Source organism: Tachyglossus aculeatus, chromosome 4 (assembly GCF_015852505.1).
Source record: "Tachyglossus aculeatus isolate mTacAcu1 chromosome 4, mTacAcu1.pri, whole genome shotgun sequence".
NCBI lineage: Eukaryota > Metazoa > Chordata > Mammalia > Monotremata > Tachyglossidae > Tachyglossus > Tachyglossus aculeatus.
The window spans coordinates 108229926-108257258 of record NC_052069.1 but is presented as its reverse complement, the minus strand read 5'-3'; the positions used below and the strand labels follow the sequence as shown (position 1 = coordinate 108257258).

Sequence of the window (27333 nt, the reverse complement as noted above, 5' to 3'; positions counted from 1 at the left end):
GAGCAACCAGGGCAGTCATTACTGCTGTCCCTGTATGGGTGCAGGGAGCTCACATTTCCTTCCTTTCTTCTGCAAGGTTCAGTGAGACCAGCAGAGAGACAGAGCCAGAAACAGAGAGGAAGCAGAGAAAAGGAACGTGGGGGAAAGGGAGAGAGAGAGACAGACTCACAGATGGATGGAGACAGTGACAGAGAAATAAACTGAGATAGCTTTAACTTATAGATTATAAATTATTTATTTTTATATTGATGTCCATCTCCCCCTCTAGGCTGTAAACTTGTTATGGGCAGGGAACATGTCTGCTAACTCTGTTGTATTGTACTCTCCCCAAGAGCTTAGTACAGTGCTCGGCACTGTACTAAGGCCTCAATAAATACCATTTATTGATCGAGAGAGAGGGAGATAGAGGTGGAGAGAGAGGGAGATAGAGGTGGAGAGAGAGGGAGAACCAGATGAAGAAAGAGGAAGAGACAGAGATACAGAGTGAGGGAGAGAGACAGAGATAGAGAGAGAGGGAGGGAGATGGGGGAGAGAGGGAGATGGAGAAAGAGATGGAGAGAAGGGAGGGAGAGAGATAGATAGAGATAGAGAGAGAGAGAGAGAGAGAGAGAGAGAGAAAGGAGAGAGTGCACACCAGGGAAAGGAGGACACTGAGGGAGAATAACAAGAAGAGAGAGGATGAGTGAAATATAGTAGAGCTGCAGTTTGGTAAGGAGAGAGGATGAAAGGGACACAGAGAGGAAGAGAGGATGGGTGTGTTAGAAGGATAATGTCTAAATGGGAGAAGAAGGAATGGACAGACAGATCAATAGCAAGTTGAGGCACATGTGGGAAAAAAAAAGATGGACAGGGAGAAAAATGACAGAAAGCAGGTATTGGAGGGCACCTGAAAGCCAGCAGTGACTCTGCTTAGGGAAAACAGAACATGGAAAGGACTGGATTTGATTCTGTGGGTACTAAATGAAATGATAAAACATGATTCACCCATGTTTGAATTTTGGAATTCAGATACGTAAATAGGAGCTTTGGGGCCAAGAATATGGTAAATAAGGAGTACAAACCCAAGTGCAAGGGCAATGAAGAAGGAAGAGGGAGTAGAGGAAATGAGAGATTAGTTGGAAAAGATATATATATATAGATGATAGATAGATATAAATATATAGATATCAATCAATCAATCATATTTATTGAGCACTTATTAGGTGTAGAGCACTGTACTAAGTGCCTGGAAGAGTACAACAGAATTAGCAAACACGTTCCCTTCCCATAATGAGTAAATACATATATATATATAAACCAGAGAGTGAAACAGGGGTTGGGGGGTGAGGGTGGGCCTTTTCCAACTAATCTCTCATTTCCTCTACTCCTTCTCCCTTCTTCATTGCCCTTGTACTTGTCTTTGTACTCCTTATGTACCAAACTCTAGGCCCCAAAGCTCCTATTTACGTTCTGTAATCCATTTTAATGTCTGTCTCCCCCTCTAGACTCTAAGCTCCATGTGGGCAGGGAAAATGTCTATCACTTCTTTTATATTGTACTCTTCCAAGCTCTGCACACAGTAAACTCTCAATAAATATGATTGATTGATTGAGAGAGAGAGAGAGGCAGACTTGGTGACGGGGGACAAGGTGAGGGCTATCATTAGCTGTCCCTAGTTGTCCCAAGAGATTCATTCATACATTCTGGGTACAGAACACTGCACTAAGTGCCTGGGAGACTACAAAACAACAATAGACACATTTCCTGCTCACAATGAGCTTACAGTCTAGAGGGATCAGAGGACAGCATGTGGACTACAAAGGTGAAACTATTCCTCTGCTTGGAAGTGGGGGCTTGGACCAGATGACCTCTCCTTGGGCCTTTCTCACTCAGTGATTCTATAGAGGCACTTCCAGAGAGTCTGATTGGGTCTCAAATTGACTGAAGGAAAAGCACTTTGGTGGGGTCGGCGGGGGGGGGGGGGGGGGGCGGGGGGGGGGGGGGGAGAGAGAGAGAGAGAGAGAGAGAGAGAGAGAGAGAGTTAGTTTTGTGGGGCAGGTGGTGATGTATGGAGAAAGCCAACTCCCTGCTGGAAGAGGGAAGGAGATAAGAAGGGGGAAGAGACCTCAGCAGTCCTTCCAAAGAAAAAATCCCAGGCTGGTAGGGATCTCTGAGCAGGGACAGTCAGCCTTCTGCCTAAGGCCCCGGCCTCCTCAGTTACCAGCCCCAGCCACACCCAAACCAGGAATGCCACAGGCAGAGAGGAGCCAGGAAGACTCCCTAATGACAGTCGGCTGCAGGGCCAAGAAAACTGGTTTGGCTGCTGTGGAGAGGGAGGGGAGATCAGATCCGGATTCTCTCTCTGGAAGAGGATTTGTCCTGATTTGCCACAACCTGATGATCTTGTATCTACTCCAGCGCTTAGTACAGTGCCTGGCACGTAGTAATCACTTAACAAATATGAAAGTTTTGTCTGGCCATTCAACAAGAGTGACCCAGAAACACTACAGGGTTTAGAAGAGTTCCTCTAGTCTCCATTCCGAAGCATATTCTAGACTGTGAGCCCCTTCTAGGCTGTGAGCCCACTGTTGGGTAGGGACCGTCTCTATATGTTGCCAACTTGTACTTCCCAAGCGCTTAGTACAGTGCTCTGCACACAGTAAGCACTCAATAAATGCGATTGAATGAATGAATGAATCTGGGGCAGCCACTGGTCAGGGCCCTAAGAATGCTGGCAAACAAGCTTAGCCCTGTTCCTTCCTCTGACAAGAGCTGGTTTCAGAGAGAAGACTCCAGAGATCGCTTTTTGCTCCTCCTCCTCAACCTCAGATCTAGAATGTAAAAGCCACCCAACGGCTGTGGCTACTACATAGTTCCCAGAGATAGAGAAACAGTCAGTCAGTCAGTCAATCGTATTGACAGAGCACTTACTGTGTACAGAGCACTGCATTAAAGTGCTTGGGAGAGTAATAATAATAATAGTGGTATTTGTTAAGTGCTTACTATGTGCCAGGCATTGTACTAAGCACTGGGGGTGTGGCAGGGAGCGGAAATGCAAACAAATTGGGTTGAACACAGTCCCTGTCCCACATGGGTTTCACGCTCTTAATCCCCATATTACAAATGAGGGAACCAAGGCACAGAGAAGTGAAGTGACTTCCTCAAGTCATGCAGTAGACAAGTGACAGAGCTAGGATTAGACTTGTACTTCCCAAGTGCTTAGTACAGTGCTCTGCACACAGAAAGTGCTCAATAAACACGACTGAATGCATGAATTAGAACTCAAGTCCACCTGACACCCAAGCCCATGATCTATCCACTAGGCCATGCTGCTTCCCCATACAATATAACAATAAAACATTCCCTGCCCACAGCGAGTTTACAATCTAGAGGGGGAGACAGGGAAATCAATACGATCCAATGAGCCCTACCAACTCAGAGGCCACATTCACTGAAACAGGGGCATGAAGGGAAGAGTGGGAAGGGATGCGGTGGGAGCCACCAAATATAAACAGCAATAGGTATTGTACTCTCCCAAGCGTTTAGTACAGTGCTCTGAACACAGTAAGTGCTCAATGCATACCATTAATTGATGAATTGCGATTTCATCTAGTCCAGATCCTGGGATTCATCTTAAACCCATGAAGGACTTAATACACTGCTCTTTACACAGTAAGTGCCCAATAAATACTGTTGCTTGATTAATTGATTAATTGGTGCTTCATCCAACCAGGTTCCTGGGGTTCATTCATTCAATCGTATTTATTGAGTGCTTACTGTGTGCAGAACACTGTACTAAGCGCTTGGGAAGTACAAGTTGGCAACATATAGAGATGATCCCTACCCAACAATGGGCTCACAGTCTAAAAGGGGGAGACAGATAACAAAACAAAATATGTGGACAGGTGTCAAGTCATCAGAATAAATAGAAGTAAAGCTAGATGCACATCATTAACAAAATAAATAAAATAGTAAATATGTACAAGTAAAATAAATAGAGTAATAAATAGGTACAAACTTATATACAGGTGCTGTGGGGAGAGGAAGGAGGTAGGGCTGGGGGATGGGGAGGAGGAGAGGAAAAAGGGGGATCAGTCTGGGAAGGCCTCCTGGAGGAGGTGAGCTCTCAGTAGGGCTTTGAAGGGAGGAAGTGAGCTAGCTTGGCGGATGTGTGGAGGGAGGGCATTCCAGGCCAGGGGGACGTGGGCCGGGGGTCGACAGCGGGACAGGCGAGAAGGAGGTACAGTGAGGAGGTTGGCAGCAGAGAAGTGGAGGGTGTGGGCTGGACTATAGAAGGAGAGAAGTGAGGTAAGGTAGGAGGGGGCGAGGTGATGGACAGCCTTGAAGCCAAGAGTGAGGAGTTTTTGCCTGATGCGTAGGTTGACTGGCAGCCACTGGAGATTTTAGAGGAGGGGAGTAACATGCCCAGAGCATTTCTGCGCAAAGATGATCCGGGCAGCAGCGGGAAGTATAGACTGAAGTGGGGAGAGACAGGAGGATGGGAGATCAGAGAGGAGGCTGATGCAGTAATCCAGTTGGGATAGGATGAGAGATTGAACCAGCAAAGTAGTGGTTTGGATGGAGAGGCAAGGGCAGATCTTGGCAATGTTGCACAGGTGAGACGGGCAGGTTTTGGTGACAGATTGGATATGAGGGGTGAACGAGAGAGCGGAGTCGATGACGACATCAAGGTTGCGGGCTTGTGAGATGGGAAGGATGGTAGTGTCATCTAAAGTGACGGGAAAGTCAGGGAGAGGTCAGGGTTTGGGAGGGAAGATAAGGAGTTCAGTCTTGGACATATTGAGTTTTAGATGGTGGACAGACATCCAAATGTTCATTTTAGAGTCACATAAGTGGTTACTACAGTGCTCTGCACAAAGCTCAATAATTAACTAAATGATTCAAGTCTGCTGCGTGACTTGGGCAAGTCACTTTACTTCTCTGGATTTCATTTCCCTCATCTGTAAAATAGGGATTAAATGTGTGAGCCCCATGTGGGACAGGGACTGTGTCCAACCTGATTAGCTTGGATCTATCCCAGTACTTAGAACAGTGCTTGGCATATAGTAAGCACTTAACAAGTACCTAATTATTATTATTATTATTATTATTAATCAAGTGATTAGGCACCTGCCACCTCCGACTGTTACTTCTCACAAGCAAGGAGGTTTATTTAAAAAGTGGGTTTACAGGCAGAAGTTGGTTGGGGGGTGGGAGTGTGTGTGGGGGAAGTAAACAAAAATATTTCCTAAAAGGTAAAACACAAAAGGAAATGCAAGTTCATTTGTTTACAAAACAGCCTTTTCCCCTCCTCCTCCCGGGTCACAGCTTCCATCTACTGGACTCCTCCTACCCAACCACCATTGTTCTGCATTTAAGATGATTCATTCTCCTCCCTTCTCTCCCTAAGCAAACCAGTATTATTCCTTGGAATCAACCTTTTTTAAAAAAATTTATTCTATTAAGCACTTTAATATGTGCCAGGCACTGTACTAAGCTCTGGGGTAGGTACGAGATAATCAGGTTGGGCACGGTCCCTGCCCCACATAGGACTCACAGTCTTAATCCCCATTTTGCAGATGAGGTAACTGAGGCCCAGAGAAGTTAAGTGACTCGCCCAAGGTCACACAGCAGACAAGTGACAAAGCCAGGAACAAGAACGAGGTCCTTCTGACTCTTAGGACGGTACCCTATCCACTAGGCCATGCTGCCTCTCCATCAATCATATTTATCAAGTGCTTACTGCATACCAAATGCTTGCTTAGAAAAATAAAGAAGCATCAACTACTTTTCAGTTTCTGGACCTCATCCACAATTGCTGCTGTCAGGGGCAATCTGTCAACTCCAAGACCAAAGAGATTACACACAGTCCTCATTTCACCGGAAGCTCACAGTCTAAAGGGGATGTAGAAGAGGCATGTATTCACCATTTTACAGATAAGCAAACTGTGGCACACAGAAGGCACACAGTGTCCAAGGCTCCACAGCAGGCATATGGAATGCAGGTCCCCTGATTTCCAGACCTGAGTTCAAGGGCAAGAGAGCATGGCTGGCTTAACCTTTTAACATCATGCAACCTTTGTTATGCATGTGCACAGCCACGCCTCACATTCTTACCTGGAAATTGCCCATCTGTGCCCTTAGGTCTTCCTCCTGCAGGTAAGATCTCCATGGCTTCAGGCACTGGTGTCTCATTGTTCCCCTGTCAACTCCTTAGGAACCAGGGCTTTGTAAGCCAGTCTTTCACCCCGTGGTCTTCACTGGTGGAAATTAATTCCCCTGAGCCTTGTCTTGGGACAGAGCTCCCTCCCACTTAACATTCATTCAATCTTATTTATTGAGCGCTTACTGTGTGCAGAGCACTTTACTAAGCACTTGGGAAGTACAGTTGGCAATATCATCATCATCAGTCGTATTTATTGAGCGCTTACTGTGTGCAGAGCACTGGACTAAGCGCTTGGGAAGTACAAATTGGCAACATATAGAGATGGTCCCTACCCAACAGTGGGCTCACAGTCTAGAAGGGGGAAACAGACAACAAAACAAAACATATTAACAAAATAAAATAAAGAGAATAGTAAATATGTACAAGTAAGATAAATAGAGTAATAAATATGTACAAACATATATACAGGTGCTGTGGGGTGGGGAAGGAGGTAAGGGGGGGGATGGGGGAGGAGAGGAGGGAGGGGACTCAGTCTGGGAAGGCCTCCTGGAGGAGGTGAGTTCTCAGTAGGGCTTTGAAGGGAGGAAGAGAGCTAGCTTGGCGGATGTGTGGAGGGAGGGCATTCCAGGCCAGGCGGAGGACGTGGGCCGGGGGTCGACGACGGGACAGGCAAGAACGAGGCACAGTGAGGAGGTTAGCGGCAGAGGAGCAGAGGGTGCGGGATGGGCTGTAGAAGGAAAGAAGGGAGGTGAGGTAGGAGGGGGTGAGGTGATGGAGAGCCTTGAAGCCAAGAGTGAGTAGTTCTTGCCTGATGCGTAGGTTGATTGGTAGCCACTGGAGATTTTTGAGGAGGGGAGTAACATGCCCAGAGCGTTTCTGCACAGAGATGATCCGGTCAACAGCATGAAGTATAGATTGAAGTTGGTAGAGACAGGAGGATGGGAGATCAGAGAGGAGGCTGATGCAGTAATCCAGTAAGGATAGGATGAGAGATTGAACCAGCAGGGTAACGGTTTGGATGGAGAGGGAAGGGCGGATCTTGGCGATGTTGCAGAGGTGAGACCGGCAGGTTTTGGTGCCGGATTGGATGTGAGGGGTGAAAGAGAAAGCGGAGTCGAGGATGACACCAAGATTGAGGGCTTGTGAGACGGGAAGGATGGTAGTGCCGTCAACAGTGATGGGAAAGTCAGGGAGAGGGCAGGGTTTGGGAGGGAAGATAAGGAGTTCAATCTTGGACGTACTAAGTTTTAGATGGCAGGCAGACATCCAGATGGAGATGTCTTGAAGGCAGGAGGAGACACGAGCCTGAAGGGAGGGGGAGAGAGCAGGGGCAGAGATGTAGATTTGGTTGTCATCAGCGTAGAGATGAGAGTTGAAGCCGTGGGAGCAAACGAGTTCACCAAGGGAGTAAGTGTAGATAGAGAACAGAAGGGGACCAAGAACTGACCCTTGAGAAACCCCGACAGTAAGGGGATGGGAGGGGGAGGAGGAGCCTGAAAAAGAGACTGAGAATGAATGGCCACAGAGATAAGAGGAGAACCAGGAGAGGACGGAGTCTGTGAAGCCAAGGTTGGATAGCGTGTTGAGGAGAAGGGGGTGGTCCATAGTGTCGAAGGCAGCTGAGAGGTCGAGGAGGATTAGGATAGAGTAGGACTCTATCACTCTTAACATTCAACAAGGCTCCCTCCCGGCATTCAGGGCTTCTCCAAGTGGTATTGGGGGCTTTTCTTGGGGTTCATGTCCAGCTGCTGGCTCTTCAAGGGATTCACCAGTCTCTCCACTTCCTGGCAAATCCACACATAGTCATAATAATAATGATAATAACTGTGGCATTTGTTAAGCATCAGTCTACACAATCAATAAAATCCATGAAAAAAGCAGCATGGCTTACTGGATAAGTTCTCCTATATCTCTGGCTGCCCCTCAGCCTCTCACCCACTTTTCTACCCAAACTGTCCTCCTCTTGACTTTCTCATGACTGTAGACAACACCACCATCTATTCCCTTGTATTGCCTGATGCCTGTTTACTTCTTTTGATGTCTGTCTCCCCCCTTCTAGACTGTAAGCCTGGTGTGGGCAGGGATTGTCTCTGTTCCTGAATTGTACTTTCCAATTCAGCGTGGCTCAGTGGAAAAAGCTTGGGAGTCAGCTTGAAAAGCTTGAAAAAGCCCGGGCTTGGGAGTCAGAGGTCATGGGTTCTAATCCTGGCTCTGCCAATTGGCTGCTGTGTCACCTTGGGCAAGTAACTTAACTTCTCTGTGCCTCACTGACCTCATCTATCAAATGGGGATGAAGACTGTGAGCCCCACATGGGACAACCTGATTACCTTGTATCCCCCCAGTGCTTAGAACAGTGCTTTGCACATAGTAAGTGCTTAACAAATGCCATTATTATTATTAATATAGTGCTCTGCACACAGTAAGCACTCAGTAAATATGATTGAATGAATGAATATTATTTAAACTGTGAGCCCCATGAGGGACAAGGACAAGGTTTAACCTGATTATGTTGTATCTACCCTAATACTTAGTACAGTGCATGGTACATAGTAAGCCCTTAAATACCACAATTATTATTATCATATCTAGACTGTAGACTATAAGCTCACTGTAGCCAAGGAATGTGTCTACCAACTCTGCTATATTGTACTCTCCCAAGCACTTAGTTCAGTGCTCTGCACACAGTAAGCGCTCAATAAATATGTTTGTTTTATTGATATCTACTCCAAGAAGACTTCTTTGACTAACCTCTCATTTCTTCAGCCAATTTGCCGACCCTCCTCATTGCCTACACACTTGGGTCTGTACCCCTTAAGCACTTTGATATTCACACCTCCACTTCACACAGCAGCAGAGTACTTATGTCCATATCCTTAACTTCTGCATCTTCCCCTATCATTAATTTACTTTAATATCTGTCACTTGACTGTGTGCCTCTGAACTCCTGAAGCCCTTAGGGCTTAGTACAGTGTTCTGCATTCAGTAAGCACTCAGCAAGTACTATTGATTGATTTTAGCCACTTGCCATTCAGTCTCAGGCAACCTTCAGCTTCTCTCCCCTTCTCCCAAGCCTTTAAAGCTCACCTCCTCCAAGAAGTCTTCCCGGATTGAGTAGAAGCAGGGAGTGGACTTTCACCTCCCTTGGATGCTGCTATCTCCCCTACCCAACCCACTGATGCCAGGGAAAGGAAAAGTGTTCATTTATATTAAATAATGTGGTGGTGCTCAACTTGATTCCCCATGTCACTCCCACATAAAAAGTGCATTCTGGTTGCTCAACAAGGAAAGTTTTCTTCATCTCATCTCCTCTCTGGATAACTGGAAGAATGGATGAAGTCTTATTGGTAAGAGGAGTGCGTCTCTCACACATCCTTTAGGAGCACTGCGTCAGGAGCAGTGAGAAGCAGACCTTGGAAAATATGTAACATCTCTGTGCTTCAGTTACCTCATCTGTAAAATGGGGATTAAAACTGTGAACCCCGCATGGGCCATGGATCGTGTCCAACCTGATTAGTTTGTTTCTACCCCAGTGCTTAATACAGTGCATGACACTGGCACTCTTTGGACACACCAAAGAGTGAGATGCTTGAAGGGGAGATACCGATGAAAGGATTATACCGCAACACATTTTCTCTCCTCTGACTTATATCTGTTGCTTTTCATTTAAATAATGTACACATTTTCCCTTTTGCCAACTGTTTATTTCTTCAGCAGAGGCATGGCCCATCTAGGGAGAAGTGGGGAAACAGTGTGGCCTATTAGAAAGAAGCACAGGCCTGAGAGTCAGAGGACCTGGGTTCTAATCCTGAAACTTTTCTGCTGTGCGACTTGGGCAAGTCACTTCACTTCTCTGTGCCTCAGTTTCCTCATCGGCAAAATGGAGGTTAGAATATGAGCCCCATTTAGGACCTGATGGTCTTATACCTCCCCTAGCACAGTAAATGCTTAACAAATACAATTGTTATTATTATTATTATCACTGTTATTATGAAGTAGGTTCAGGGCTGATTCTGTTAGATACAGCTCAGTTTGTGAAATAAAAAGGAGCTGGGCTTGCAGCTGTGAACACCAGAGGAGAGCAGTGCCTTTATAGCCAGAGACAAGCACTGTTGCCAGAAATGCTCAAATAATTGCCCCAAACTTTTTGTTTGGCTAAAGAGATGTAGCCTGGGATCCCTAGACCTACTGTCCCTAGTTAGAAGGGACATTCTGGGGTTCAACTGTATGGCTTTGAGTTCTCTCCACCTTTGAAATAGGTCATTGCCCTGACTTGTGAGCCCATGTGTTGGGCTGGGCGGAGCACAGGAAAAGGCGGCCGAGTGGCTGGGCTATGATGCATGGTCTGTAAGGCTTCCACACCCTCTGCCCTCTGTATCTTCTTTGATATACAGCCTATTGTGTTTGGTTGGCAGCTTCCTTTGGGTAAGAACCTTTTTCTCCCCCTGACTCTAGAGAAATTATCGCATTAGCATCCACATTTTAGATAGAACACGGTGACATTGCCCTCTCTAGACTTCAAGCCATGAAGATTTTCAGGCCCAACCCTTCTCTTATCTCCTGTTTGTGGAGCAACAACAAGCTGTTAGGAGCTGGGCGGGGCAATGGGTAAGCCTCCCTACCCAGAAAACCTCACAGTGGAACTAGAGGTTGTGAGATCTAAACCCTGTTGGGGATGCAGAAGCCGTGAACCTTGATAAATTTGAAATAGATATATTCTTTCTCATAAAGTTATTATTATCCTTGCTCCTTTTGGGCAAGGTTGTCTCTTTTTTTTCCCTGGATCTTTTGGGTGTGTTCACTGACAATTGTCTTCTGACCTGATTATTGTGTATCTACCCCAGTGCTTGACATTTAGTAAATACGTAGCAAGTACCACTCTTATTATCATTATTATTTGGGGGTTCAGGGATATGCTTTGTGCCTCAGAATCAGGAATCTGGCAGTCAAATCCAGTTTGGCATGGGTAGATACAAGGTAATCAGGTGAGATACAGTCCATGTCCCACATGGGGCTCACAGTCTTAATCTCCATTTTACAGATGAGGTAATTGAGGCACTGAAAAGTGAAATGACTTCCCCAAGGTCACACGGCAGAGAAGTGACAGAGATGGGGTTAGAGCCCAGGTCCTTTTGACTCACAGGCCCATGCTCTATCCACTAGGCCGGGCTGCTTCGCAGGTCTACGGAGCTTTGTCCTGACCAACATGGTTTATTGCATCAATTTAACAGCGTAAGGCAGGGTCAGTACTGAATGAATGTTACGGCTGGAAGGAAGGCCCTACAGAAGCGCGAAAACCATCCTCAATCTTCTGAGTCACTGAGGTTCATACGTTCAGGCTCTTGCCTTCCTCACCAGTAATAACAATTATGGCACTTGTTAAGCGCTTACTATGTGCCAAGCACAGTTCTAAGCACTGGGATAGTTACAAATTAGTTAGACTGGGCACAGTCCCTATCCCACATGGGGCTCACACTCTTGATCCCCATTTTACAGGTGAGGAATCTGAGGCCCAGAGAAGTTAAGTGATTTGCCCAAGGTCACATAGCAGACATCCCGGCTCTGCCAACTGTCAGCTGTGTGACTTTGGGCAAGTCACTAAACTTCTCTGTGCCTCAGTTCCCTCATCTGTAAAATGGGGATTAAGACTGTGAGCCCCCCGTGGAACAACCTGATCTCCTTGTAACTTCCCCAGCGCTTAGAACAGTGCTTTGCACGTAGTAAGCCCTTAATAAATGCCATCATTATTTATTATTATTATGTGGCAGAGCCGGTACTAGAATCAGGACCTTCTGACACCCAGGCCCACGTTCTATTCATTTTATGCATTGTATTTTCCCAAGTGCCTAGTACAGTGCTCTGCAAACAGTAAGCGCTCAATAAATATGAATGAAGGAATGAATAAGCCATGCTACTTCAGTAAGGTAAAGGTAGAGCTGGATGCCATTTGCACATGACACCCTGGTCATAGAGTCCAGTGCTAGTGGTGTCTCTCTTGCAGAGGCATTAGTCTTTGGCACTGGGAAAACTCTAGTGTAGCTTTTGCCCCACTGTACTGCCACTCCAGGGACACTCCCCCTCAGGCAATCTTAGATAGCGAATCTCAGGAAAGTGAGTCAGTGCCAATGTGGCATGAGGGGCCTCACTGGAGGGGAAAGGCCAAGACACACATGTTTATGGCTGGACTTTGTCACAAAACATCCCCTTCCAGATGGTGTTCCCGTGGTGATGCAGCTGCAATTGACTTAGGCATTCCTGGTATGGAAGAACTGCATGATGCAGAAATGCTCTCCAGCCCAGGTCCAGGGCATAAAAGACCAAAGGACCAGGCATGGCACAAATGCCAGGGAGCTGGCGTCTCCCACAGGAAGACTCTGCTTCCACCTTAGATAAAATGTAAATAGAATGAGTCAACAAATCTGAACTGTGTGTAGACCAAGGTGCAGAGCATTGCGGTGTGAGCTGGGGCCTCTGTTCAAAATAGACCCATTCAGTCTTTGCTCACAAGAAGCTCACAGTCTCCAAGAGGAATCAGCCTTCCCGAGATACGTTCAAAAGAATGAATTGCAAACAATCAATCCATCGCATTTACTGAGCGCTTACCCTGTGCCGAGTACTGAACTAGGTACTTGGGAGCTTAATATAACACATAACAGGCATATTCCCTGCCCACAGTGAGCTTACAGTAATAATAATTATTATTAAGGTATTTGTTAAGTGCTTACTATGTTCCAGGCCCTGTTTTAAACCCTGGGGTAGATACAAGATAATCGGGTTGGACACAGTCCCTGCCCCACCTAGGGTTTGCAGTCTTAATCTCCATTTTACAGATGAGAGAATTGAGGCCCAGAGAAGCCAAGTGACTTGCCCAAGGTCACACAGCTGATAAGTGGAGGAGCCGGGATTAGATCTCATGACCTTCAGACTCCCAGGCTGGTGCCCTATCCTCTGGGCCTTGCTGCTTCTCATAAAGTCTGGAAGGGGCAGGCTTCATCACACAGGTTCACTAGGTTAGCAGCTGGGAACGTTCCTAACGACCCTTCCGCTGCCCACTTTCTCTCACTCCCCAACTCCACTGATTTCCTGCTTCACCTCAGCTCACCCATTTACCAACTTGGACACACACTTGATCTCATCGTCTCTAGACACTGCACAATCTCTACCCTCGCCAACTCTGAAATCCCTCTGTCTGCCCTCACCTGTCTTCTTTCCCATACACCTCCACCCAACAAAGCTTTGCTGTTCTCCCACAGAGACCTCTGATTTTTAGACCTCATTCAATTTTCTTAACTCATCATGACCCATTTAGCCTCCAGACTCAAACTACCTTCCTTTGATGACCAAAATGATGCTTTCAGAACACCACCTTCTCTACTAAACTCAACTCACTCACTCCCCATCTCTTTGTCGATCTCATGCCACTAACCCACAACCCAGGTTTTCCTCCACATTCTGCTTCCTCTGCTCTTGTACACAAGCTGTAGAGTGCTGCTGGTGGAAACCTAGATATCAGGGTGACCTCATCCACTACAAGTTTATCCTTACATGCTCTAACTCTACACTTTCTTCATCCTTATTTACACCCATGCCCCTCAGGCTTGCCAGTTATTCCAGACATTTAACTCCCTCCTGAAACCCTCTGTTCCCACAACTTCCTCATCTCTTGCCCCTAATGACCTGGCTACCTACTTCATTAAGAAAATTGAAACTAACAGATGTGATCTCCCTAAAATCTCCCCTGCCTCTCCCTCCTACTGTCCCTTCTTCAACCCTCCCATCTTTCCCCGAGTGTCTCTAGAAGAGATTTACCTTCTCTAAAAATCCATCCTCTCTACTTGCCCATCCAACCCCACCCCTTCTCACTTTATCCAAACACTTGCCCCCTTCCTTCTTCCCTCCCTAACTGCCATCCTCAACTATTCACTCTCCAAGGGCTTCTTCCCCACTGCCTTCATACACTTCCATTTCTCCCCATCCTAAAAAAAACCAAAACCCTCCCTTGACCCCACAGGTCCCTCCAATTATCTGCCCATCTCCCTCCTACCATCCCTCTCCAAACTCCTCAGGTGAGTTATCTATACCCTGCGCAAGGATGACATGCAAATTCATGAAGCATTCCATATTTTTGCTGTTGATGCCTGTTTACTTGTTTTGATGTCTGTCTCGCCCCTTCTAGACTGTAAGCCCATTGTGGGCAGGGATTGTCTCTCTTTATTGCTAAATTGTACTTTTCAAGTGCTTAGTACAGTGCTCTGCACATAGTAAGTGATCAATAAATGTGATTGAATGAATGAATTAGTGAGTGAATGCACCCATTGTTTCAAATTCCTCTCCTCCATTTCTCTCCTTGACCCCCTCCAATCTGGTTTCCTTCCCCTTCACTGCACAGAAACTGCCCTTTTGAGCCCCACTAATTATCTCTTTCTTGTCAAATCTAGCAGTCTCGACTCCATCCTAATCCTCCTCAACCTCTCAGCTGCCATTGACACTGTCGACTACCCCCTTCTCCTGGAAATGTTATCCAACCTTGGTTTCACTGACCTTGTCCTCTCCTGGTTCTCCTCCTATCTCTCTGGCTGCTCATACTCAGTTTCTTTTGTGGACTCCTCCTCGGCCTCCCACCCCCTAACTGTGGATATCCCTCAAGGTTCAGTTCTGGGTCCCCTCTATTCTCCATCTACATCCACTCCCTTGGAGAACTCATTCGCTCACATGGCTTCAACTATCACTTCTAGGTGGTTGATTCTCAAATCTACATCACCAGTTCTGATCTCTCTCCCTCTCTGCAGTCTCACATTTCCTCCTGCCTTCAAGGCATCTCTACTTGGATATCCCGCTATCACCACAAACTTAACATGTCCAAAACAGAACTCCTTATCTTCCCATCCATACCCTCTCCTTCCCCTGACTTTCTCATCACTACAGAGAGTACCACCATCCTTTCTGGCTCACAAGCGAGGAAACTTGGTGTTATCCCTGACTCCTCTCTCTCATTTAACCCCCATATTCAATCTATCAGTAAATCCTCTTGGTTCAACCTCCAAGACACTGCTAAAATCCATCTTTTCCTCTTCATCCAAACTGCTACTACTCTCACTCAAGCACTTATACTGCCTTGATTACTGTATCAGCCTCCTTGCTGACCTCCCCGCCTCCTATCTCTCCCCACTCCAGTCCATTCTGCTGCCTGGATCATTTTTCTACAGAAACATTTAGCCCATGTTTCCCCACTCCTCAACAAACTCCAGTAGTTGCCCATCCACTCAGTGTCAGTGAAGCCAGTGAAACAAAAACTCCTCAACCACTGGTTTTTGGAGTTGGACAGGGGGAGGAAAGGAGCTTTCAGCCTGGCCCTGAAGTGGGATTTCAGGGTGAAGCCAGAAGGGGCCGTGGCCTGCCAGTAAGGGTAAATTCCACAGTGTATGATCTTCTTTTCACTTCCGGCCCCCACTCAGCCCCAGGGACCCAGTTCCTCTCCTCCTCCTTCCCTGAGCCAAACCCAGGGGGGTGATGGCCCCTCTCCCCCCTGGTGCCACCCTGTAATATTTGTGGTATTTGTTAAGCATTTACTTTGTGCCAAGCACTGGGGTACAGTTAAGATAATCAGGTCCCACATGGGGCTTATAGTCTAAGTAGAAGGGAGGTGTTGAATCTCTATTTTGCAGATGAGGAATCAGAGATACAGTGAAGTGAAGTGACTTGCCCGAGATCACACAGTAGGTATGTGGCGAAGCCAGGATTAGAACCCAGTTCCACTGAGACCCAAGCCTGGGCTCTTTCTACTAGGGCATACTACTTCTCTAAAAACAGAAAACCGTACCCAAGTGGGTACCAACCCACTTTCCAAGCAGCATTACTAGCTGGTCAGATGTATCTCTCCTGACCCGTCCATCTCCCCCAGTCTGAGATTTCTGCTGTCAACCAGTGGAAATGGTCAACATGTGGAAATGAGAGGCATCATGGCCTAGTAGATAGAGCACAGGCCTGGCAGTCAGAAGCACATGGATTCTAATCCTGGGTTCACCACTTGGGCAAGTCACTTCACTTCTTTCTGCCTCAGTTACCTCATCTGTACAACGGGGATGAAGACTATGTCCAACCCGCTTTGCTTGTATCCACCCCAGGGCTTAGTACAGTGCCTGACACATAGTAAGCACTTCAAAAATATCACAATTATTATTATCTGACTTTGCCATCTAGGACTCCTGAAGCCAGAGTGAACCAGTGCTGAATCTTTGCATCTTAGTGAGTTTCCATAAAGAGCTGTACTATCATATAGAACTTTACAGCTTTCTTGCTTTTTCCTGAAAGTCACTTGGGATTTTGACAGCAGTGTGGCGATTGGTCTTTGCGAAGGAAAATTCAGGGATTACTGCATTGTGTGGTTTCTGAAAATATGGGCATGGTTCTCTACCCCCCAGGGCATTCAGGCCCACATAAAAGTTAGAGGGGCACGTGGGAAACTGACACTACACTGTTTAATTTAAACAAGTCTTTTCCTCCCCCGCAAACCTGGCAACAGCTCACATTCCCCCCTCTTCTCCTCCTTGCTTCTCATATTTGACTGAAAAAAGTCCAATGGTTAATTCTGCCCTTTGCTTCCTAGGCTTACAATGCCTGGCCTGGGTAAGGCTAGAGAAATAAAGTATCAGTCAGTCAATAGCACTTATTGAGCACCTACTGACAGGCAGGAAATTGCATGTGGTCAGTAGGTTACCACTCCCCATTTTCAAAAATCTACTAAAAGCAAATCTTCTCCAAGAAGGCTTCCCTGACTAACCTCTCTTTTTCTCCCTTCTGAATCACCTTTATACACTTGGATCCATTCCCCTGAAGCGCTTTGTTACTCACATCACTCCCCACAGCACCCTTACATGCTGCTGCTACCCTTATCTGTAATTAATTTAATATGTCTCCCCCACTAAACCATAACGTCTCCAAGGAAGGGATCAAATCTAGCAACTCTACTGGATCATACTCCCCCAAGTGCTTCCTCCTATTTAAATAGGGAGCCGCATGTGGGACAGGGACTGTATCCAACCCAATTATCTTTTATCTATCCCAGTGCTTAGAACAGTGCTTGACAAATACCACAGTCAAGTGCTTTAAACAGTGTTGTGCACAGAATAAATACCACTGATTGATTGATATGGGGGAAGCCCCACTTTGGACTGGGCACTGAGTTAGGCGAGATTCTCCAAGGCCTTTCAGGTAGAACTGCAGCCCTAATCCCATTGTTGGGTGGGGATTGACTCTATTTGTTGCTGAATTGTACTTTCCAAGCACTTAGTACAGTGTTCTGCACACAGTAAGTGCTCAATGAATACGATTGAATGAATGCTGGGGAAGCTTCATAATTTAATTTTCATTGACTGATAATTACTCTTAATCCTAGCAGAAATTATTTTTACTATTAATATTGCTCTTTGAAAAATGGTTATTTGTAATAGAGGAAAAGGAATTTCAGTTTTAACAAGTATTTTATTCTACTACCTCTGAACACGTGATATGACTCTGACCATCTGGGTATTTATATTCCTGCTTCCTGGGGAATGAGGAGGGAGAAAGGCTAACTAATTTTCCATTTTATTCATTAAATTGTATTTGGGGAACTTTCGGACTGTACTTCCTCAACAGAGAGTTTTCAAAGGCTTTAACTTTCTCCGTTAGCTGTCTGAAGGAGGAGTTGTAAAAGACTTGCAAAGAAATAGTTTTAATCCTTATACCATAGCAAATTTTCTGGTACAACGATGGTATTTGTTAAGTGCTTACTATGTGTCAAGCACTGTTCTAAGCGCTGGGGTAGATATGAGCTAAACAGGTTGGACACAGTCCCTGTCCCATATGGGGCTCATAGTCTTAATCCCCATTATACAGATGAGATAAATGAGGCCCAGAGAAGTTAAATGACTTGTCCAGGCTCACACAACAGACAAGTGGCAGAGCCGGGACTAGAAACCACATCCTTATGACTCCCAATCAATCAATAAATCAATCAATTGTATTTATTGAGTGCTTACTGTGTGCAGAGCACTGTACTAAGCACTTGGGAAGTACAAGTTGGCAACATATAGAGACAATCCCTACCCAACAGTGGGCTCACAGTCTAGAAGGGGGAGACAGAGAACAAAACCAAGCATATTAACAAAATAAAATAAATAGAATAGATACGTACTAGGCCATACTGCTGGTACAAGAAGAACACCCCAGAACTCAGGGCCACTAGAACTGATAGTAGCTTCAGAGGCAAAAACTATTTCCTATTGTAAAAAAACAAAAACAAAATCAAGCAAAATAAAATACCTTAAAGCAACTCAGAAAAGCTAACTCTTAGCTAGACTTAGAATCAATCAATCAATCGTGTTAATTGAGTGCTTACTCTGTGCAGAGTCCATAATAATAATTAATAATTCTGGTATTTGTTAAGCATTTACTATGTACTAGGCTCTGTACTAAGCGGTAGGGTGGACACAAACAAATCGGGTTGGACACAGTCCCTGTCCCTGTTCATATTCTCAGTCTCCATTTTACAGATGAGGTAACTGAAGCAGAGAGAAATGAAGTGACTTGCTCAAGGATACTTAGCAGACAAGTGGCAGAACCAGGATTAGAACCGATTTCCTTTAACTCCCAGGCCGGCCCGTTCTCTATCCATTTTGCCATGCAGCTTGGGAGAGTATAAATTAGTAGACATGAACACTGCTGACGAGGAGTTTCCAGCCTAACAGAGGAGCTTACATTCAAGCCCAGAACTCAATGCAGTAGTCCTGAGTGCTTTTCAGTTGCATTTTCTCTTTGGTATTCACTGAGCACTTACTGTGTGCAGAATACTATCCTAAGCACTTGAAAGAGTTCAAGGGGTTCTCTCTATTGTATTGTACTCTCCCAAGCACTTAATTCAGTGCTCTGTACACAGTAAGTGATCAACACAGTCTGGAAGGGGGAGACAGACAACAAAACAAAACATGTGGACAGGTGTCATCAGAATAAACACACACTTGCCTGTTTATTAAGCAAGATGCTTAATAGCTCTGTGCCTCAGTTTCCTCAACGGTAAAATGGGGATTCAATCCCTGTTTCCCCTCCCTCTTTGATTGTGAAACAGGGACTGCGACCAAACCGAATGTCTTATACCTCCCCATCGCTTAGTACAGTGCTTGGCACATAGTGAGCACTTCACAAACACAATTATAGGGCAAGTGGACCCAGTCATCTCTGCCAAGACCCTCCGATTTCCCCTAAAGGCTCTCCTCGTGTTCATTATTTATTTTACTTGTGCATATTTATTCTATTTATTTTATTCTGTTAATATGTTTTGTTTTGTTCTCTGTCTCCCCCTTCTAGACTGTGAGCCCACTGTTGGGTAGGGACCGTCTCTATATGTTGCCAACTTGTAATTCCCAAGTGCTTAGTACAGTGCTCTGCACACAGTAAGCGCTCAGTAAATATGATTGAATGAATAAATAGCATTGATTGATTGGTAGATTGTAGACACAGCCCTGTTCTCCATTCTGGTTGATCTGACTTGACCCTTGTTCTCTCCCTCGGCTCTCTGGGGCATCTCCTCATCCCTCTGCTGTTCACCACCAGAGTAGAGTTAAGGGTCATTGCTCGTTGGGAGGAGGGGTGAAATGGGATTGAGAAACCTCAAGAAGTGACAAGCTGGGGGAGTAATATTTTAGATGGAAATTGCCCAAGAAAACTGTAAACCGCCCAGGCCGTGTAAACATAAGGAAACCGCATCCCAATGCGTAGGCAGCCTGACTACTCTATTCACCTGGAGGTAGCCCTAGGGAAAACTTTTAGGGAAGCAGAAAACTGTTTTCATTTTTCATTTTTTAAAAAACAGTTTTAACTATTTTTTATTAACTATTATTAACTTTTTTTTTAACTTTCCACAAATTGATGGCTCATTTCTTTACCTCTGGTAGCCAGAAACCTATCTCTGTGTCCTTGGATTTTATTTTAGTGCTTGTGGTTGCTGACATTTGGGGTTCAAGGCAGGAGGAAGTAGGGGGAAGAGGGCAAGGGGAAAGAGGTGAGAGTGAAGGCAGTGTCCGAGCGTGGGAGGCAGGAGACCTGGGTTCTAATCTTGGCTCCACCATTTCCCTGCTGCAGGACCTTGGACAAGTCGCTTAACTTTTCTGGGCCTCAGTTTTCATATCTGTAAAAATTGGAGTACATTTTTCTCATCTATAAAAAATGGGAATGATACCCTTTCGTCCTCCTCTGACTGTGGGCCCCGTATGGGTGGGGAGTGTCTCTGATCTGATCATTTTATATCCACCTCAGGGCTTGTCTGTTAGTATGTGCTTAATATGACAGTTATTTATATTGAGGGAGCCGGGAGAATGGGTTAGGGGAGAAACATGTAGAGTGTGGCATACAGAGAGGTAAAGGAGAGAGACCCCTAAATTCCACCCAGAGCAGACAGGGAAGGGCTCGGAGGGTCAGGGACATGGGACAGAGACTGTGTCCAACCTGATCGGCTTGTGTCCACCCCGGCGCTTAGTTCAGTGCCTGGAACATAGTAGGCGTTTAACAAATCCCACGGGATGATTATTATTATCATTAAGCAGGCTGAGGGAGGCGGGACGGGGAGACAAGTAGCCAGGCCAGAAGTGGGGAAGGGAGAAGGGGAGCGCAGACGCCTGAGGTCTGATTAATTCCGCAGGACCGGGCCGGGGAAGGGGGAGGGAAAGGGGGCAGGGGAGGAGGAAGAGGAGAAAGAGAAAGAGGAGGAGGAGGGGGCTGCACCTTGTCCCCTTCTCTCCCCAGCCCGCCCCCTCCTCCCCACTCTTCCTATCCTCCTCCCTGCCTCCCCGCCCCTCCTGCCCCCTCCTCCCTGCAGCCCTCCTAGCCTCTCCTCCTTGTCTCCCAGCCCCTCCTGCCCCCTCCTCCCTGCAGCCCTCCTAGCCTCTCCTCCTTGTCTCCCAGCCCCTCCTGCCCCCTCCTCCCTGCAGCCCTCCCAGCCCCTCCTCCCTGCAATCAATCAGTCGTATTTATTGAGCGCCTACTGTGTGCAGAGCACTGTACTGAGCGCATAGAGAAGCAGCGTGGTTCCGTGGAAAGAGCATGGGTTTTGGAGTCAGAGGTCGGGGGTTCAAATCCCAGTTCCACCAACTGTCAGCAGTGCGACTTTGGGCAAGTCATTTCACTTCTCTGTGCCTCAGTTACCTCATCTGTAAGATGGGGATTAAGACTGTGAGCCCCCCGTGGGACAACCTTATCACCTTGTAACCTCCCCAGCGCTTAGAACAGTGCTTTGCACATAGTAAGCACTTAATAAATGCCATTATAAATGCCACTATAAACCCTCCCTCCCCTCCTGACCCCTCCTCCCTGCAGTGAGCCCCCCGTGGGACAACTTTATCACTTTGTAACCTCCCCAGCGCTTAGAACAGTGCTTTGTACATAGTAAGCACTTAATAAATGCCATTATAAATGCCATTATAAACGCTCCCTCCCCTCCTGCCCCCACCTCCCTGCGGCCCGCCCAGCCCCTCCTCCCTGCCTCCCAGCCCCTCCTGCAGCCGTCCCAGCCCCTCCTGCCCCCTCCTCCCTGCTGGCCTCCCTCCCCTCCTCCCTCCCCACCCCTCCCCGCTCCTCCTCCTCCTCCTCCTCCTCCTCCTCCTCTTCCTCCTGCCCGCCCCCAGCCCCTGCCATAAGGGGAGCGAGGCGAGGCGGGGCAGTGAGGAGCTTGGTGTCGGACCCGTCCGGCTCATCCCGCCCCCGGGACCCCCGGCCATGGAGGGCCCGTGGGGGTGGGCGTTGCTGCTGCTGCTGGGGCTGCTGCCTCTGCTCCTGCTCCTGCTCCCGGAGCTCAGCCGCACCGTCAAGTTCCAGCTCAAGATCGGCTTCTACTGCCTGATCTGCCTGGTGGCCTCCGGGGTGGCCTCCCTCTTCTGCCTCCTAAGGCACGGCGGAAGGACCGTCGACAACATGAGGCAAGGACCGGCCCCGGGACCAGCCACCCAAGCCCACCCCTCTCCCCCCTTCCCCACTCTCTTCTAGTTTTGCCCCATCGCCTTCCCACCCCGCTCTCGTCTTCCGCTTCCCTAACTTTCTTCGCCTTTTCCCCGCGGTCTCCTCCTCCCTCTTGCCTTCTCGGCTGCGGGATCAGCCTCACAAGCCCCCCGACCCCCAGCCTGGACCCGGGACCCTCCCCACCTCCAAGACAACCTGCTGCCCCCCGCCCCCCAGGCCTGACAAGGCCCAGAAACCAGCTGACTTTTCCTGGGGCTCGTGTGTGTGTGTATATGACAGAGAATAATAATTGTTTTGTTGTCTGTCTCCCCCTTCTAGGCTGTGAGCCCGTTGTTGGGTAGGGACCGTCTCTATATGTTGCCGACTTGTACTTCCCAAACGCTTAGTACAGTGCTCTGCACACAGTAAGCGCTCCGTAAGTACGACTGAATGACTGATAAGGCCCAGAAACCAGCTGACTTTTCCTGGGGCTCGTGTGTTTGTGTGTGACAGAGAATAATAATTGTTTTGTTGTCTGTCTCCCCCTTCTAGACTGTGAGCCCGTTGTTGGGTAGGGACCGTCTCTATATGTTGCCGACTTGTACTTCCCAAGCGCTTAGTACAGTGCTCTGCACTCAGTAAATACGATTGAATGACTGATAAGGCCCAGAAACCAGCTGACTTTTCCTGGGGCTCGTGTGTTTGTGTGTGACAGAGAATAAGAATTGTTTTGTTGTCTGTCTCCCCCTTCTAGACTGTGAGCCCGTTGTTGGGTAGGGACCGTCTCTATATGTTGCCGACTTGTCCCTCCCAAGCGCTTAGTACAGTGCTGTGCACACAGTAAGCGCTCAGTAAATACGATTGAATGACTGATAAGGCCCAGAAACCAGCTGACTTTTCCTGGGGCTCGTGTGTTTGTGTGTGACAGAGAATAAGAATTGTTTTGTTGTCTGTCTCCCCCTTCTAGACTGTGAGCCCGTTGTTGGGTAGGGATCGTCTCTATATGTTGCCGACTTGTCCCTCCCAAGAGCTTAGTACAGTGCTGTGCACACAGTAAGCGCTCAGTAAATACGATTAAATGACTGATAAGGCCCAGAAACCAGCTGACTTTTCCTGGGGCTCGTGTGTGTGTGTATATGACAGAGAATAATAATTGTTTTGTTGTCTGTCTCCCCCTTCTAGACTGTGAGCCCGTTGTTGGGTAGGGATCGTCCCTATATGTTGCCGACTTGTCCCTCCCAAGCGCTTAGTACAGTGCTGTGCACACAGTAAGCGCTCAGTAAATACGATTAAATGACTGATAAGGCCCAGAAACCAGCTGACTTTTCCTGGGGCTCGTGTGTTTGTGTGTGACAGAATAATAATTGTTTTGTTGTCTGTCTCCCCCTTCTAGACTGTGAGCCCGTTGTTGGGTAGGGACCGTCTCTATATGTTGCCGACTTGTCCTTCCCAAGTGCTTAGTACAGTGCTCTGCCCACAGTAAGCGCTCAGTAAATACGATTGAATGACTGATAAGGCCCAGAAGCCAGCTGACTTTTCCTGGGGCTCGTGTGTGTGACAGAGAATAATAATTGTTTTGTTGTCTGTCTCCCCCTTCTAGACTGCGAACCTGTTGTTGGGTAGGGACCGTCTCTATATGTTCCCAACTTGTACTTCCCAAGCGCTTAGTACAGTGTTCTGCACACAGTAAGTGCTTAGTAAATACGATTGAATAAATATTAATAATAATAACAATGTTGGTATTTAAGTGCTACTCTGTGCTAAGCGCTCGGGTAGATACAAGCTAATCAGGTTGTCCCCCGAGGGACAGTCTTGATCCCCATTTTACAGATGAGGTCACTGAGGTACAGATAATCTAAGTGACTTGCCCAAGGTCACACAGCTGACAAGTGGCAGAGCCGGGATTAAAACCCACGTCCTCTAACTCCCAAGCCCCTGCTCTTTCCACTAAGCCACGCTGCTGGAAAACAGTGGAAAGCAACTGACAACAGCGGGAGGGAGCTGGAAATAATAATAATCATCATAGTGTTTGTAAAGCGCTTACTATGTGCCAAGCTTCGTTCTAAGTGCTGGGGTAGATACAAGGTCATCAGGTTGTCCCACGTGGGGCTCACAGTGTTCATCCCCATTTGATAGATGAGGAGACTGAGGCCCGGAGAAGCGAAGTGACTTGCCCAAGGTCACACAGCAGACAAGTGGCGGAGGCAGGGGTAGAACACACGTCCTCCGCCTCCCAAGCCCGGGCACTTGCCAATAGGCCACTCTAGAAAGACAGCAAGGCAGCCTGTCACATGCTTTCTAAATCTGTGCTAACAGCTAAGTGTCTGTGTGACTGTGTGTGACTGTGTGTGTGTGTGTGTGTGTTAGTGTCACCCGGCTGCTAGGGTTAGGTAGAGCCAGTCCGTTTGGGGAACGCCTCCTCAACTGACACTTTCAGTGAAGTTGAAACAGCTGCAAGGGTCAGAAGAGAAGTAGCGAAAAAGCTGATTCTTGTCGGTGCCCCTCCCTCCCCAGGAGCCCCAATCACTTTCCCATGGATCCTCTCCCACCTGGGGAAGAGAGCCCCATCCCCAGGACTACTAGAGAAGCAGCGTGGCTCAGTGGGCTTGGGAGTCAGAAGTCATGGGTTCTAATCCTGGCTCTGCCTCTTGTCAGCTGTGTGACTCTGGGCAAGTCACCTAACTTCTCTGTGCCTGTTAAAATGGGGATTAAGACTGTGAGCCCCATGTGGGACAATCTGATCATCTTGTGTCCTCCCCAGTGCTTAGAACAGTGCTTTGCCCATAGTAAGCACTTAACAAATGCCATTATTATTATTATTATTATTATTGTTACTATTTATTATTATTATTGTTACTGTTTTAAGTTCCAACTCCGGCAGAGCGGGAAGCCGAGAAGGCATCAGTCAGTCAGTGGTATTTACTGAGCACTTAGTGTGTGCAGAGCACTGTAGTAAACACTTGGGAGAGCCCAAAATGACAGTTGGTAGGTGTGTTCCCTAACCACAGTGAGTTGAACCAAGCTGAGGCATCATCTTGGAATTCTGATCTTGGCTCATTTTTAGGGTCTGGGGGTGATGCCTGTGCCTGCCAAGGGACACTGGAAGGTTTCTCTGTTTCTCCAGGAGACCTAAGTTCAGCGCATGGGGCCCCTGCCACACTACTTTTCTTCTGAATGATAATGCCCTCCAAGTGGGCTAAGTGTAAGAGCACCTGGATGTGTTAGGGCACTGGGGGGAGAGGGATGGACCCTCACTTGGGAGCTGGTGGGCTAGAAGTTAGAACTAGAGGAACATATCCCAAGAACCGCTGCTGGCTGAGGTCCTGTAGTCATAATGGGAAATTCTGAGGCTTTGCTGGAGCCTTTTTCTGCTGTCCTTTTGCTGGCTAGGAAAAGTTAAATCTAAAACAAACCAGAAAGGTCTTAGTGTTTCCTAAAGGGCACATTCTCCCCTGGGGCCTAACCCAATAAAAAAAAAAAAAAGTCTGTACAAAAGCCACAAGCAAGGTGGCCCTAAGCCAGATGGTTAGGTGGGGCAGAGGAACCAGGAATTAGTTGGAGACTGTATTGGAGGGGGGCGGGGGGGAACCCAACAAAAACACATTCTTTTTTGATGTTTCACAGGCTGATAAATTTCCAGTGTTTTGTGCTTCAAGTTGCCTAACAATCCTCTCTGCTGCATAAGAAGTGCTGCTTCTAGACTGTAAGCCCGTTGTTGGGTAGGGACCGTCTCTATAAGTTGGCAACTTGTACTTCCCAAGGGCTTAGTACAGTGCTCTGCACACAGTAAACACTCAATAAATACAATTGAATGCTGAGGTTTTTACTGTCTCAGTGCCTCCAGATGGACCAGATGCTTCCATGTGGGAAGAGGTGAAAACCAAAAAGGCCACTCTGGGAGCCCACCCTCTTCCCTAGGATGAGTTCCTATTTTGGGCAAGGGCAGTCTTTTTTTATTGTATTTGTTACATGCTTACTATGTGCTAGGCACTGTACTAAGTGCTGGGGTAGATACAAACTAATTGGTTTGGACCCAGTCCATATCCCACATTGGGCTCACAGTCTTAGCCCCCACTTTTACAGAGGAGGTAACTGAGGCATGAGGAAGTGAAGTGACTTGCTCAGAGTCCCATAGCAGAAATATGGCAGAGCCAGAATTAGAATCCATGACCTTCTGACTCCGGGCCTGTGCTCTATCCACTATGCCATGAGGAGGGTAGTAAACACAGCTGGCTTTTGTTTTGTTTTGTTTTTTGCTGTGTTGGGGGGTGCAATTTCTACACTCAGAATGAGCATCTTTTATAGCCAGTAGATCTAGGCTGAGATGGCTTTAGGTGAATAATATCCTGAGCTAGTGACTTTCACCCGCAATAGGTGTTGGGATACTTCTTGGGATATTGTATTTCTTCTTCTACAAAAGGAGCTTGCTGTTTTAAGTCCCGCGGTCTTTCAGTGGAGGAGCCGGAAAGCACTTGTGGAAGTATCATTATGTAATTTGCTCTCAGTGTGTCTTAGAAGCACTTCAGTTACCTTTCCTGCTAGGGAAATCTATCCCATGGCCTGACCCCTGAAAAGGGGTCAGGTGAGTTATTTGCATTGCCCAATTGTGCTTTATTAATAGGCCAGAAAAATCTGAAGTTTGACCTCTGTGTTGGACCTGGCCTCATTTAGAATTTCTTGGCCTCCTGAAGTATTTAAAGGCAAATGCTTATCCCATGGAATAGAAAGGACCACTGATTTGGCTTTTGTCCAGAAAGCTTCTTGCGGTGTGCTCTCTAAGTGGCTTTCAAGTGGAGAGTGGAGAAGGGATAAGGAGAAGTAGGAAGAAATTGTTGATGGGGAGACCACAGTCTGAAACAGTTCAGGATAGAGCCCTCCACGAGCCCAGACTGCCTCTTGGATCTTGGGCTCACTTGCAGAAATGTGGACTGGGCTTAGTCAAGATGGACTCCTTTTTCTCTCTTTCTCCCTCAAGTGGCTTCAGTGTGACTACAAACCTGCTTCTACCCATTTTGGAAGAAAGTTTGGGCCTAGATGTCTCCCCCTCTGGACTGTAAGCTTGTTGTGGGCAGAAAACGTGTCTGCTAACTATACACTGCACATAGTGCTCAATACATTCTACTGATAATAAACTCTGTACTCAGGAAAGTCCTTTCCTGACCCCATTATCACAATCAAAACTCGGGACCAGAGAACAAAAACTCAATGGATTTAAATGTCCAAC

The 27333-nt window shown here is 47.1% G+C and overlaps 1 protein-coding gene across 1 annotated transcript in view; it reads left to right on the top strand.

The window, feature by feature from the left end:
• Window positions 1-21830: 21830 nt before the first annotated feature.
• Window positions 21831-27333, top strand: part of AGPAT2 (1-acylglycerol-3-phosphate O-acyltransferase 2) — a 31455-nt gene continuing 25952 nt past the window's right edge. The window contains exon 1 of the mRNA XM_038745069.1: window positions 21831-22090. Coding sequence (XP_038600997.1) covers window positions 21891-22090 — 200 coding nt within the window. The 5' untranslated portion in view covers window positions 21831-21890. The remainder of the gene's footprint in view (window positions 22091-27333) is intronic.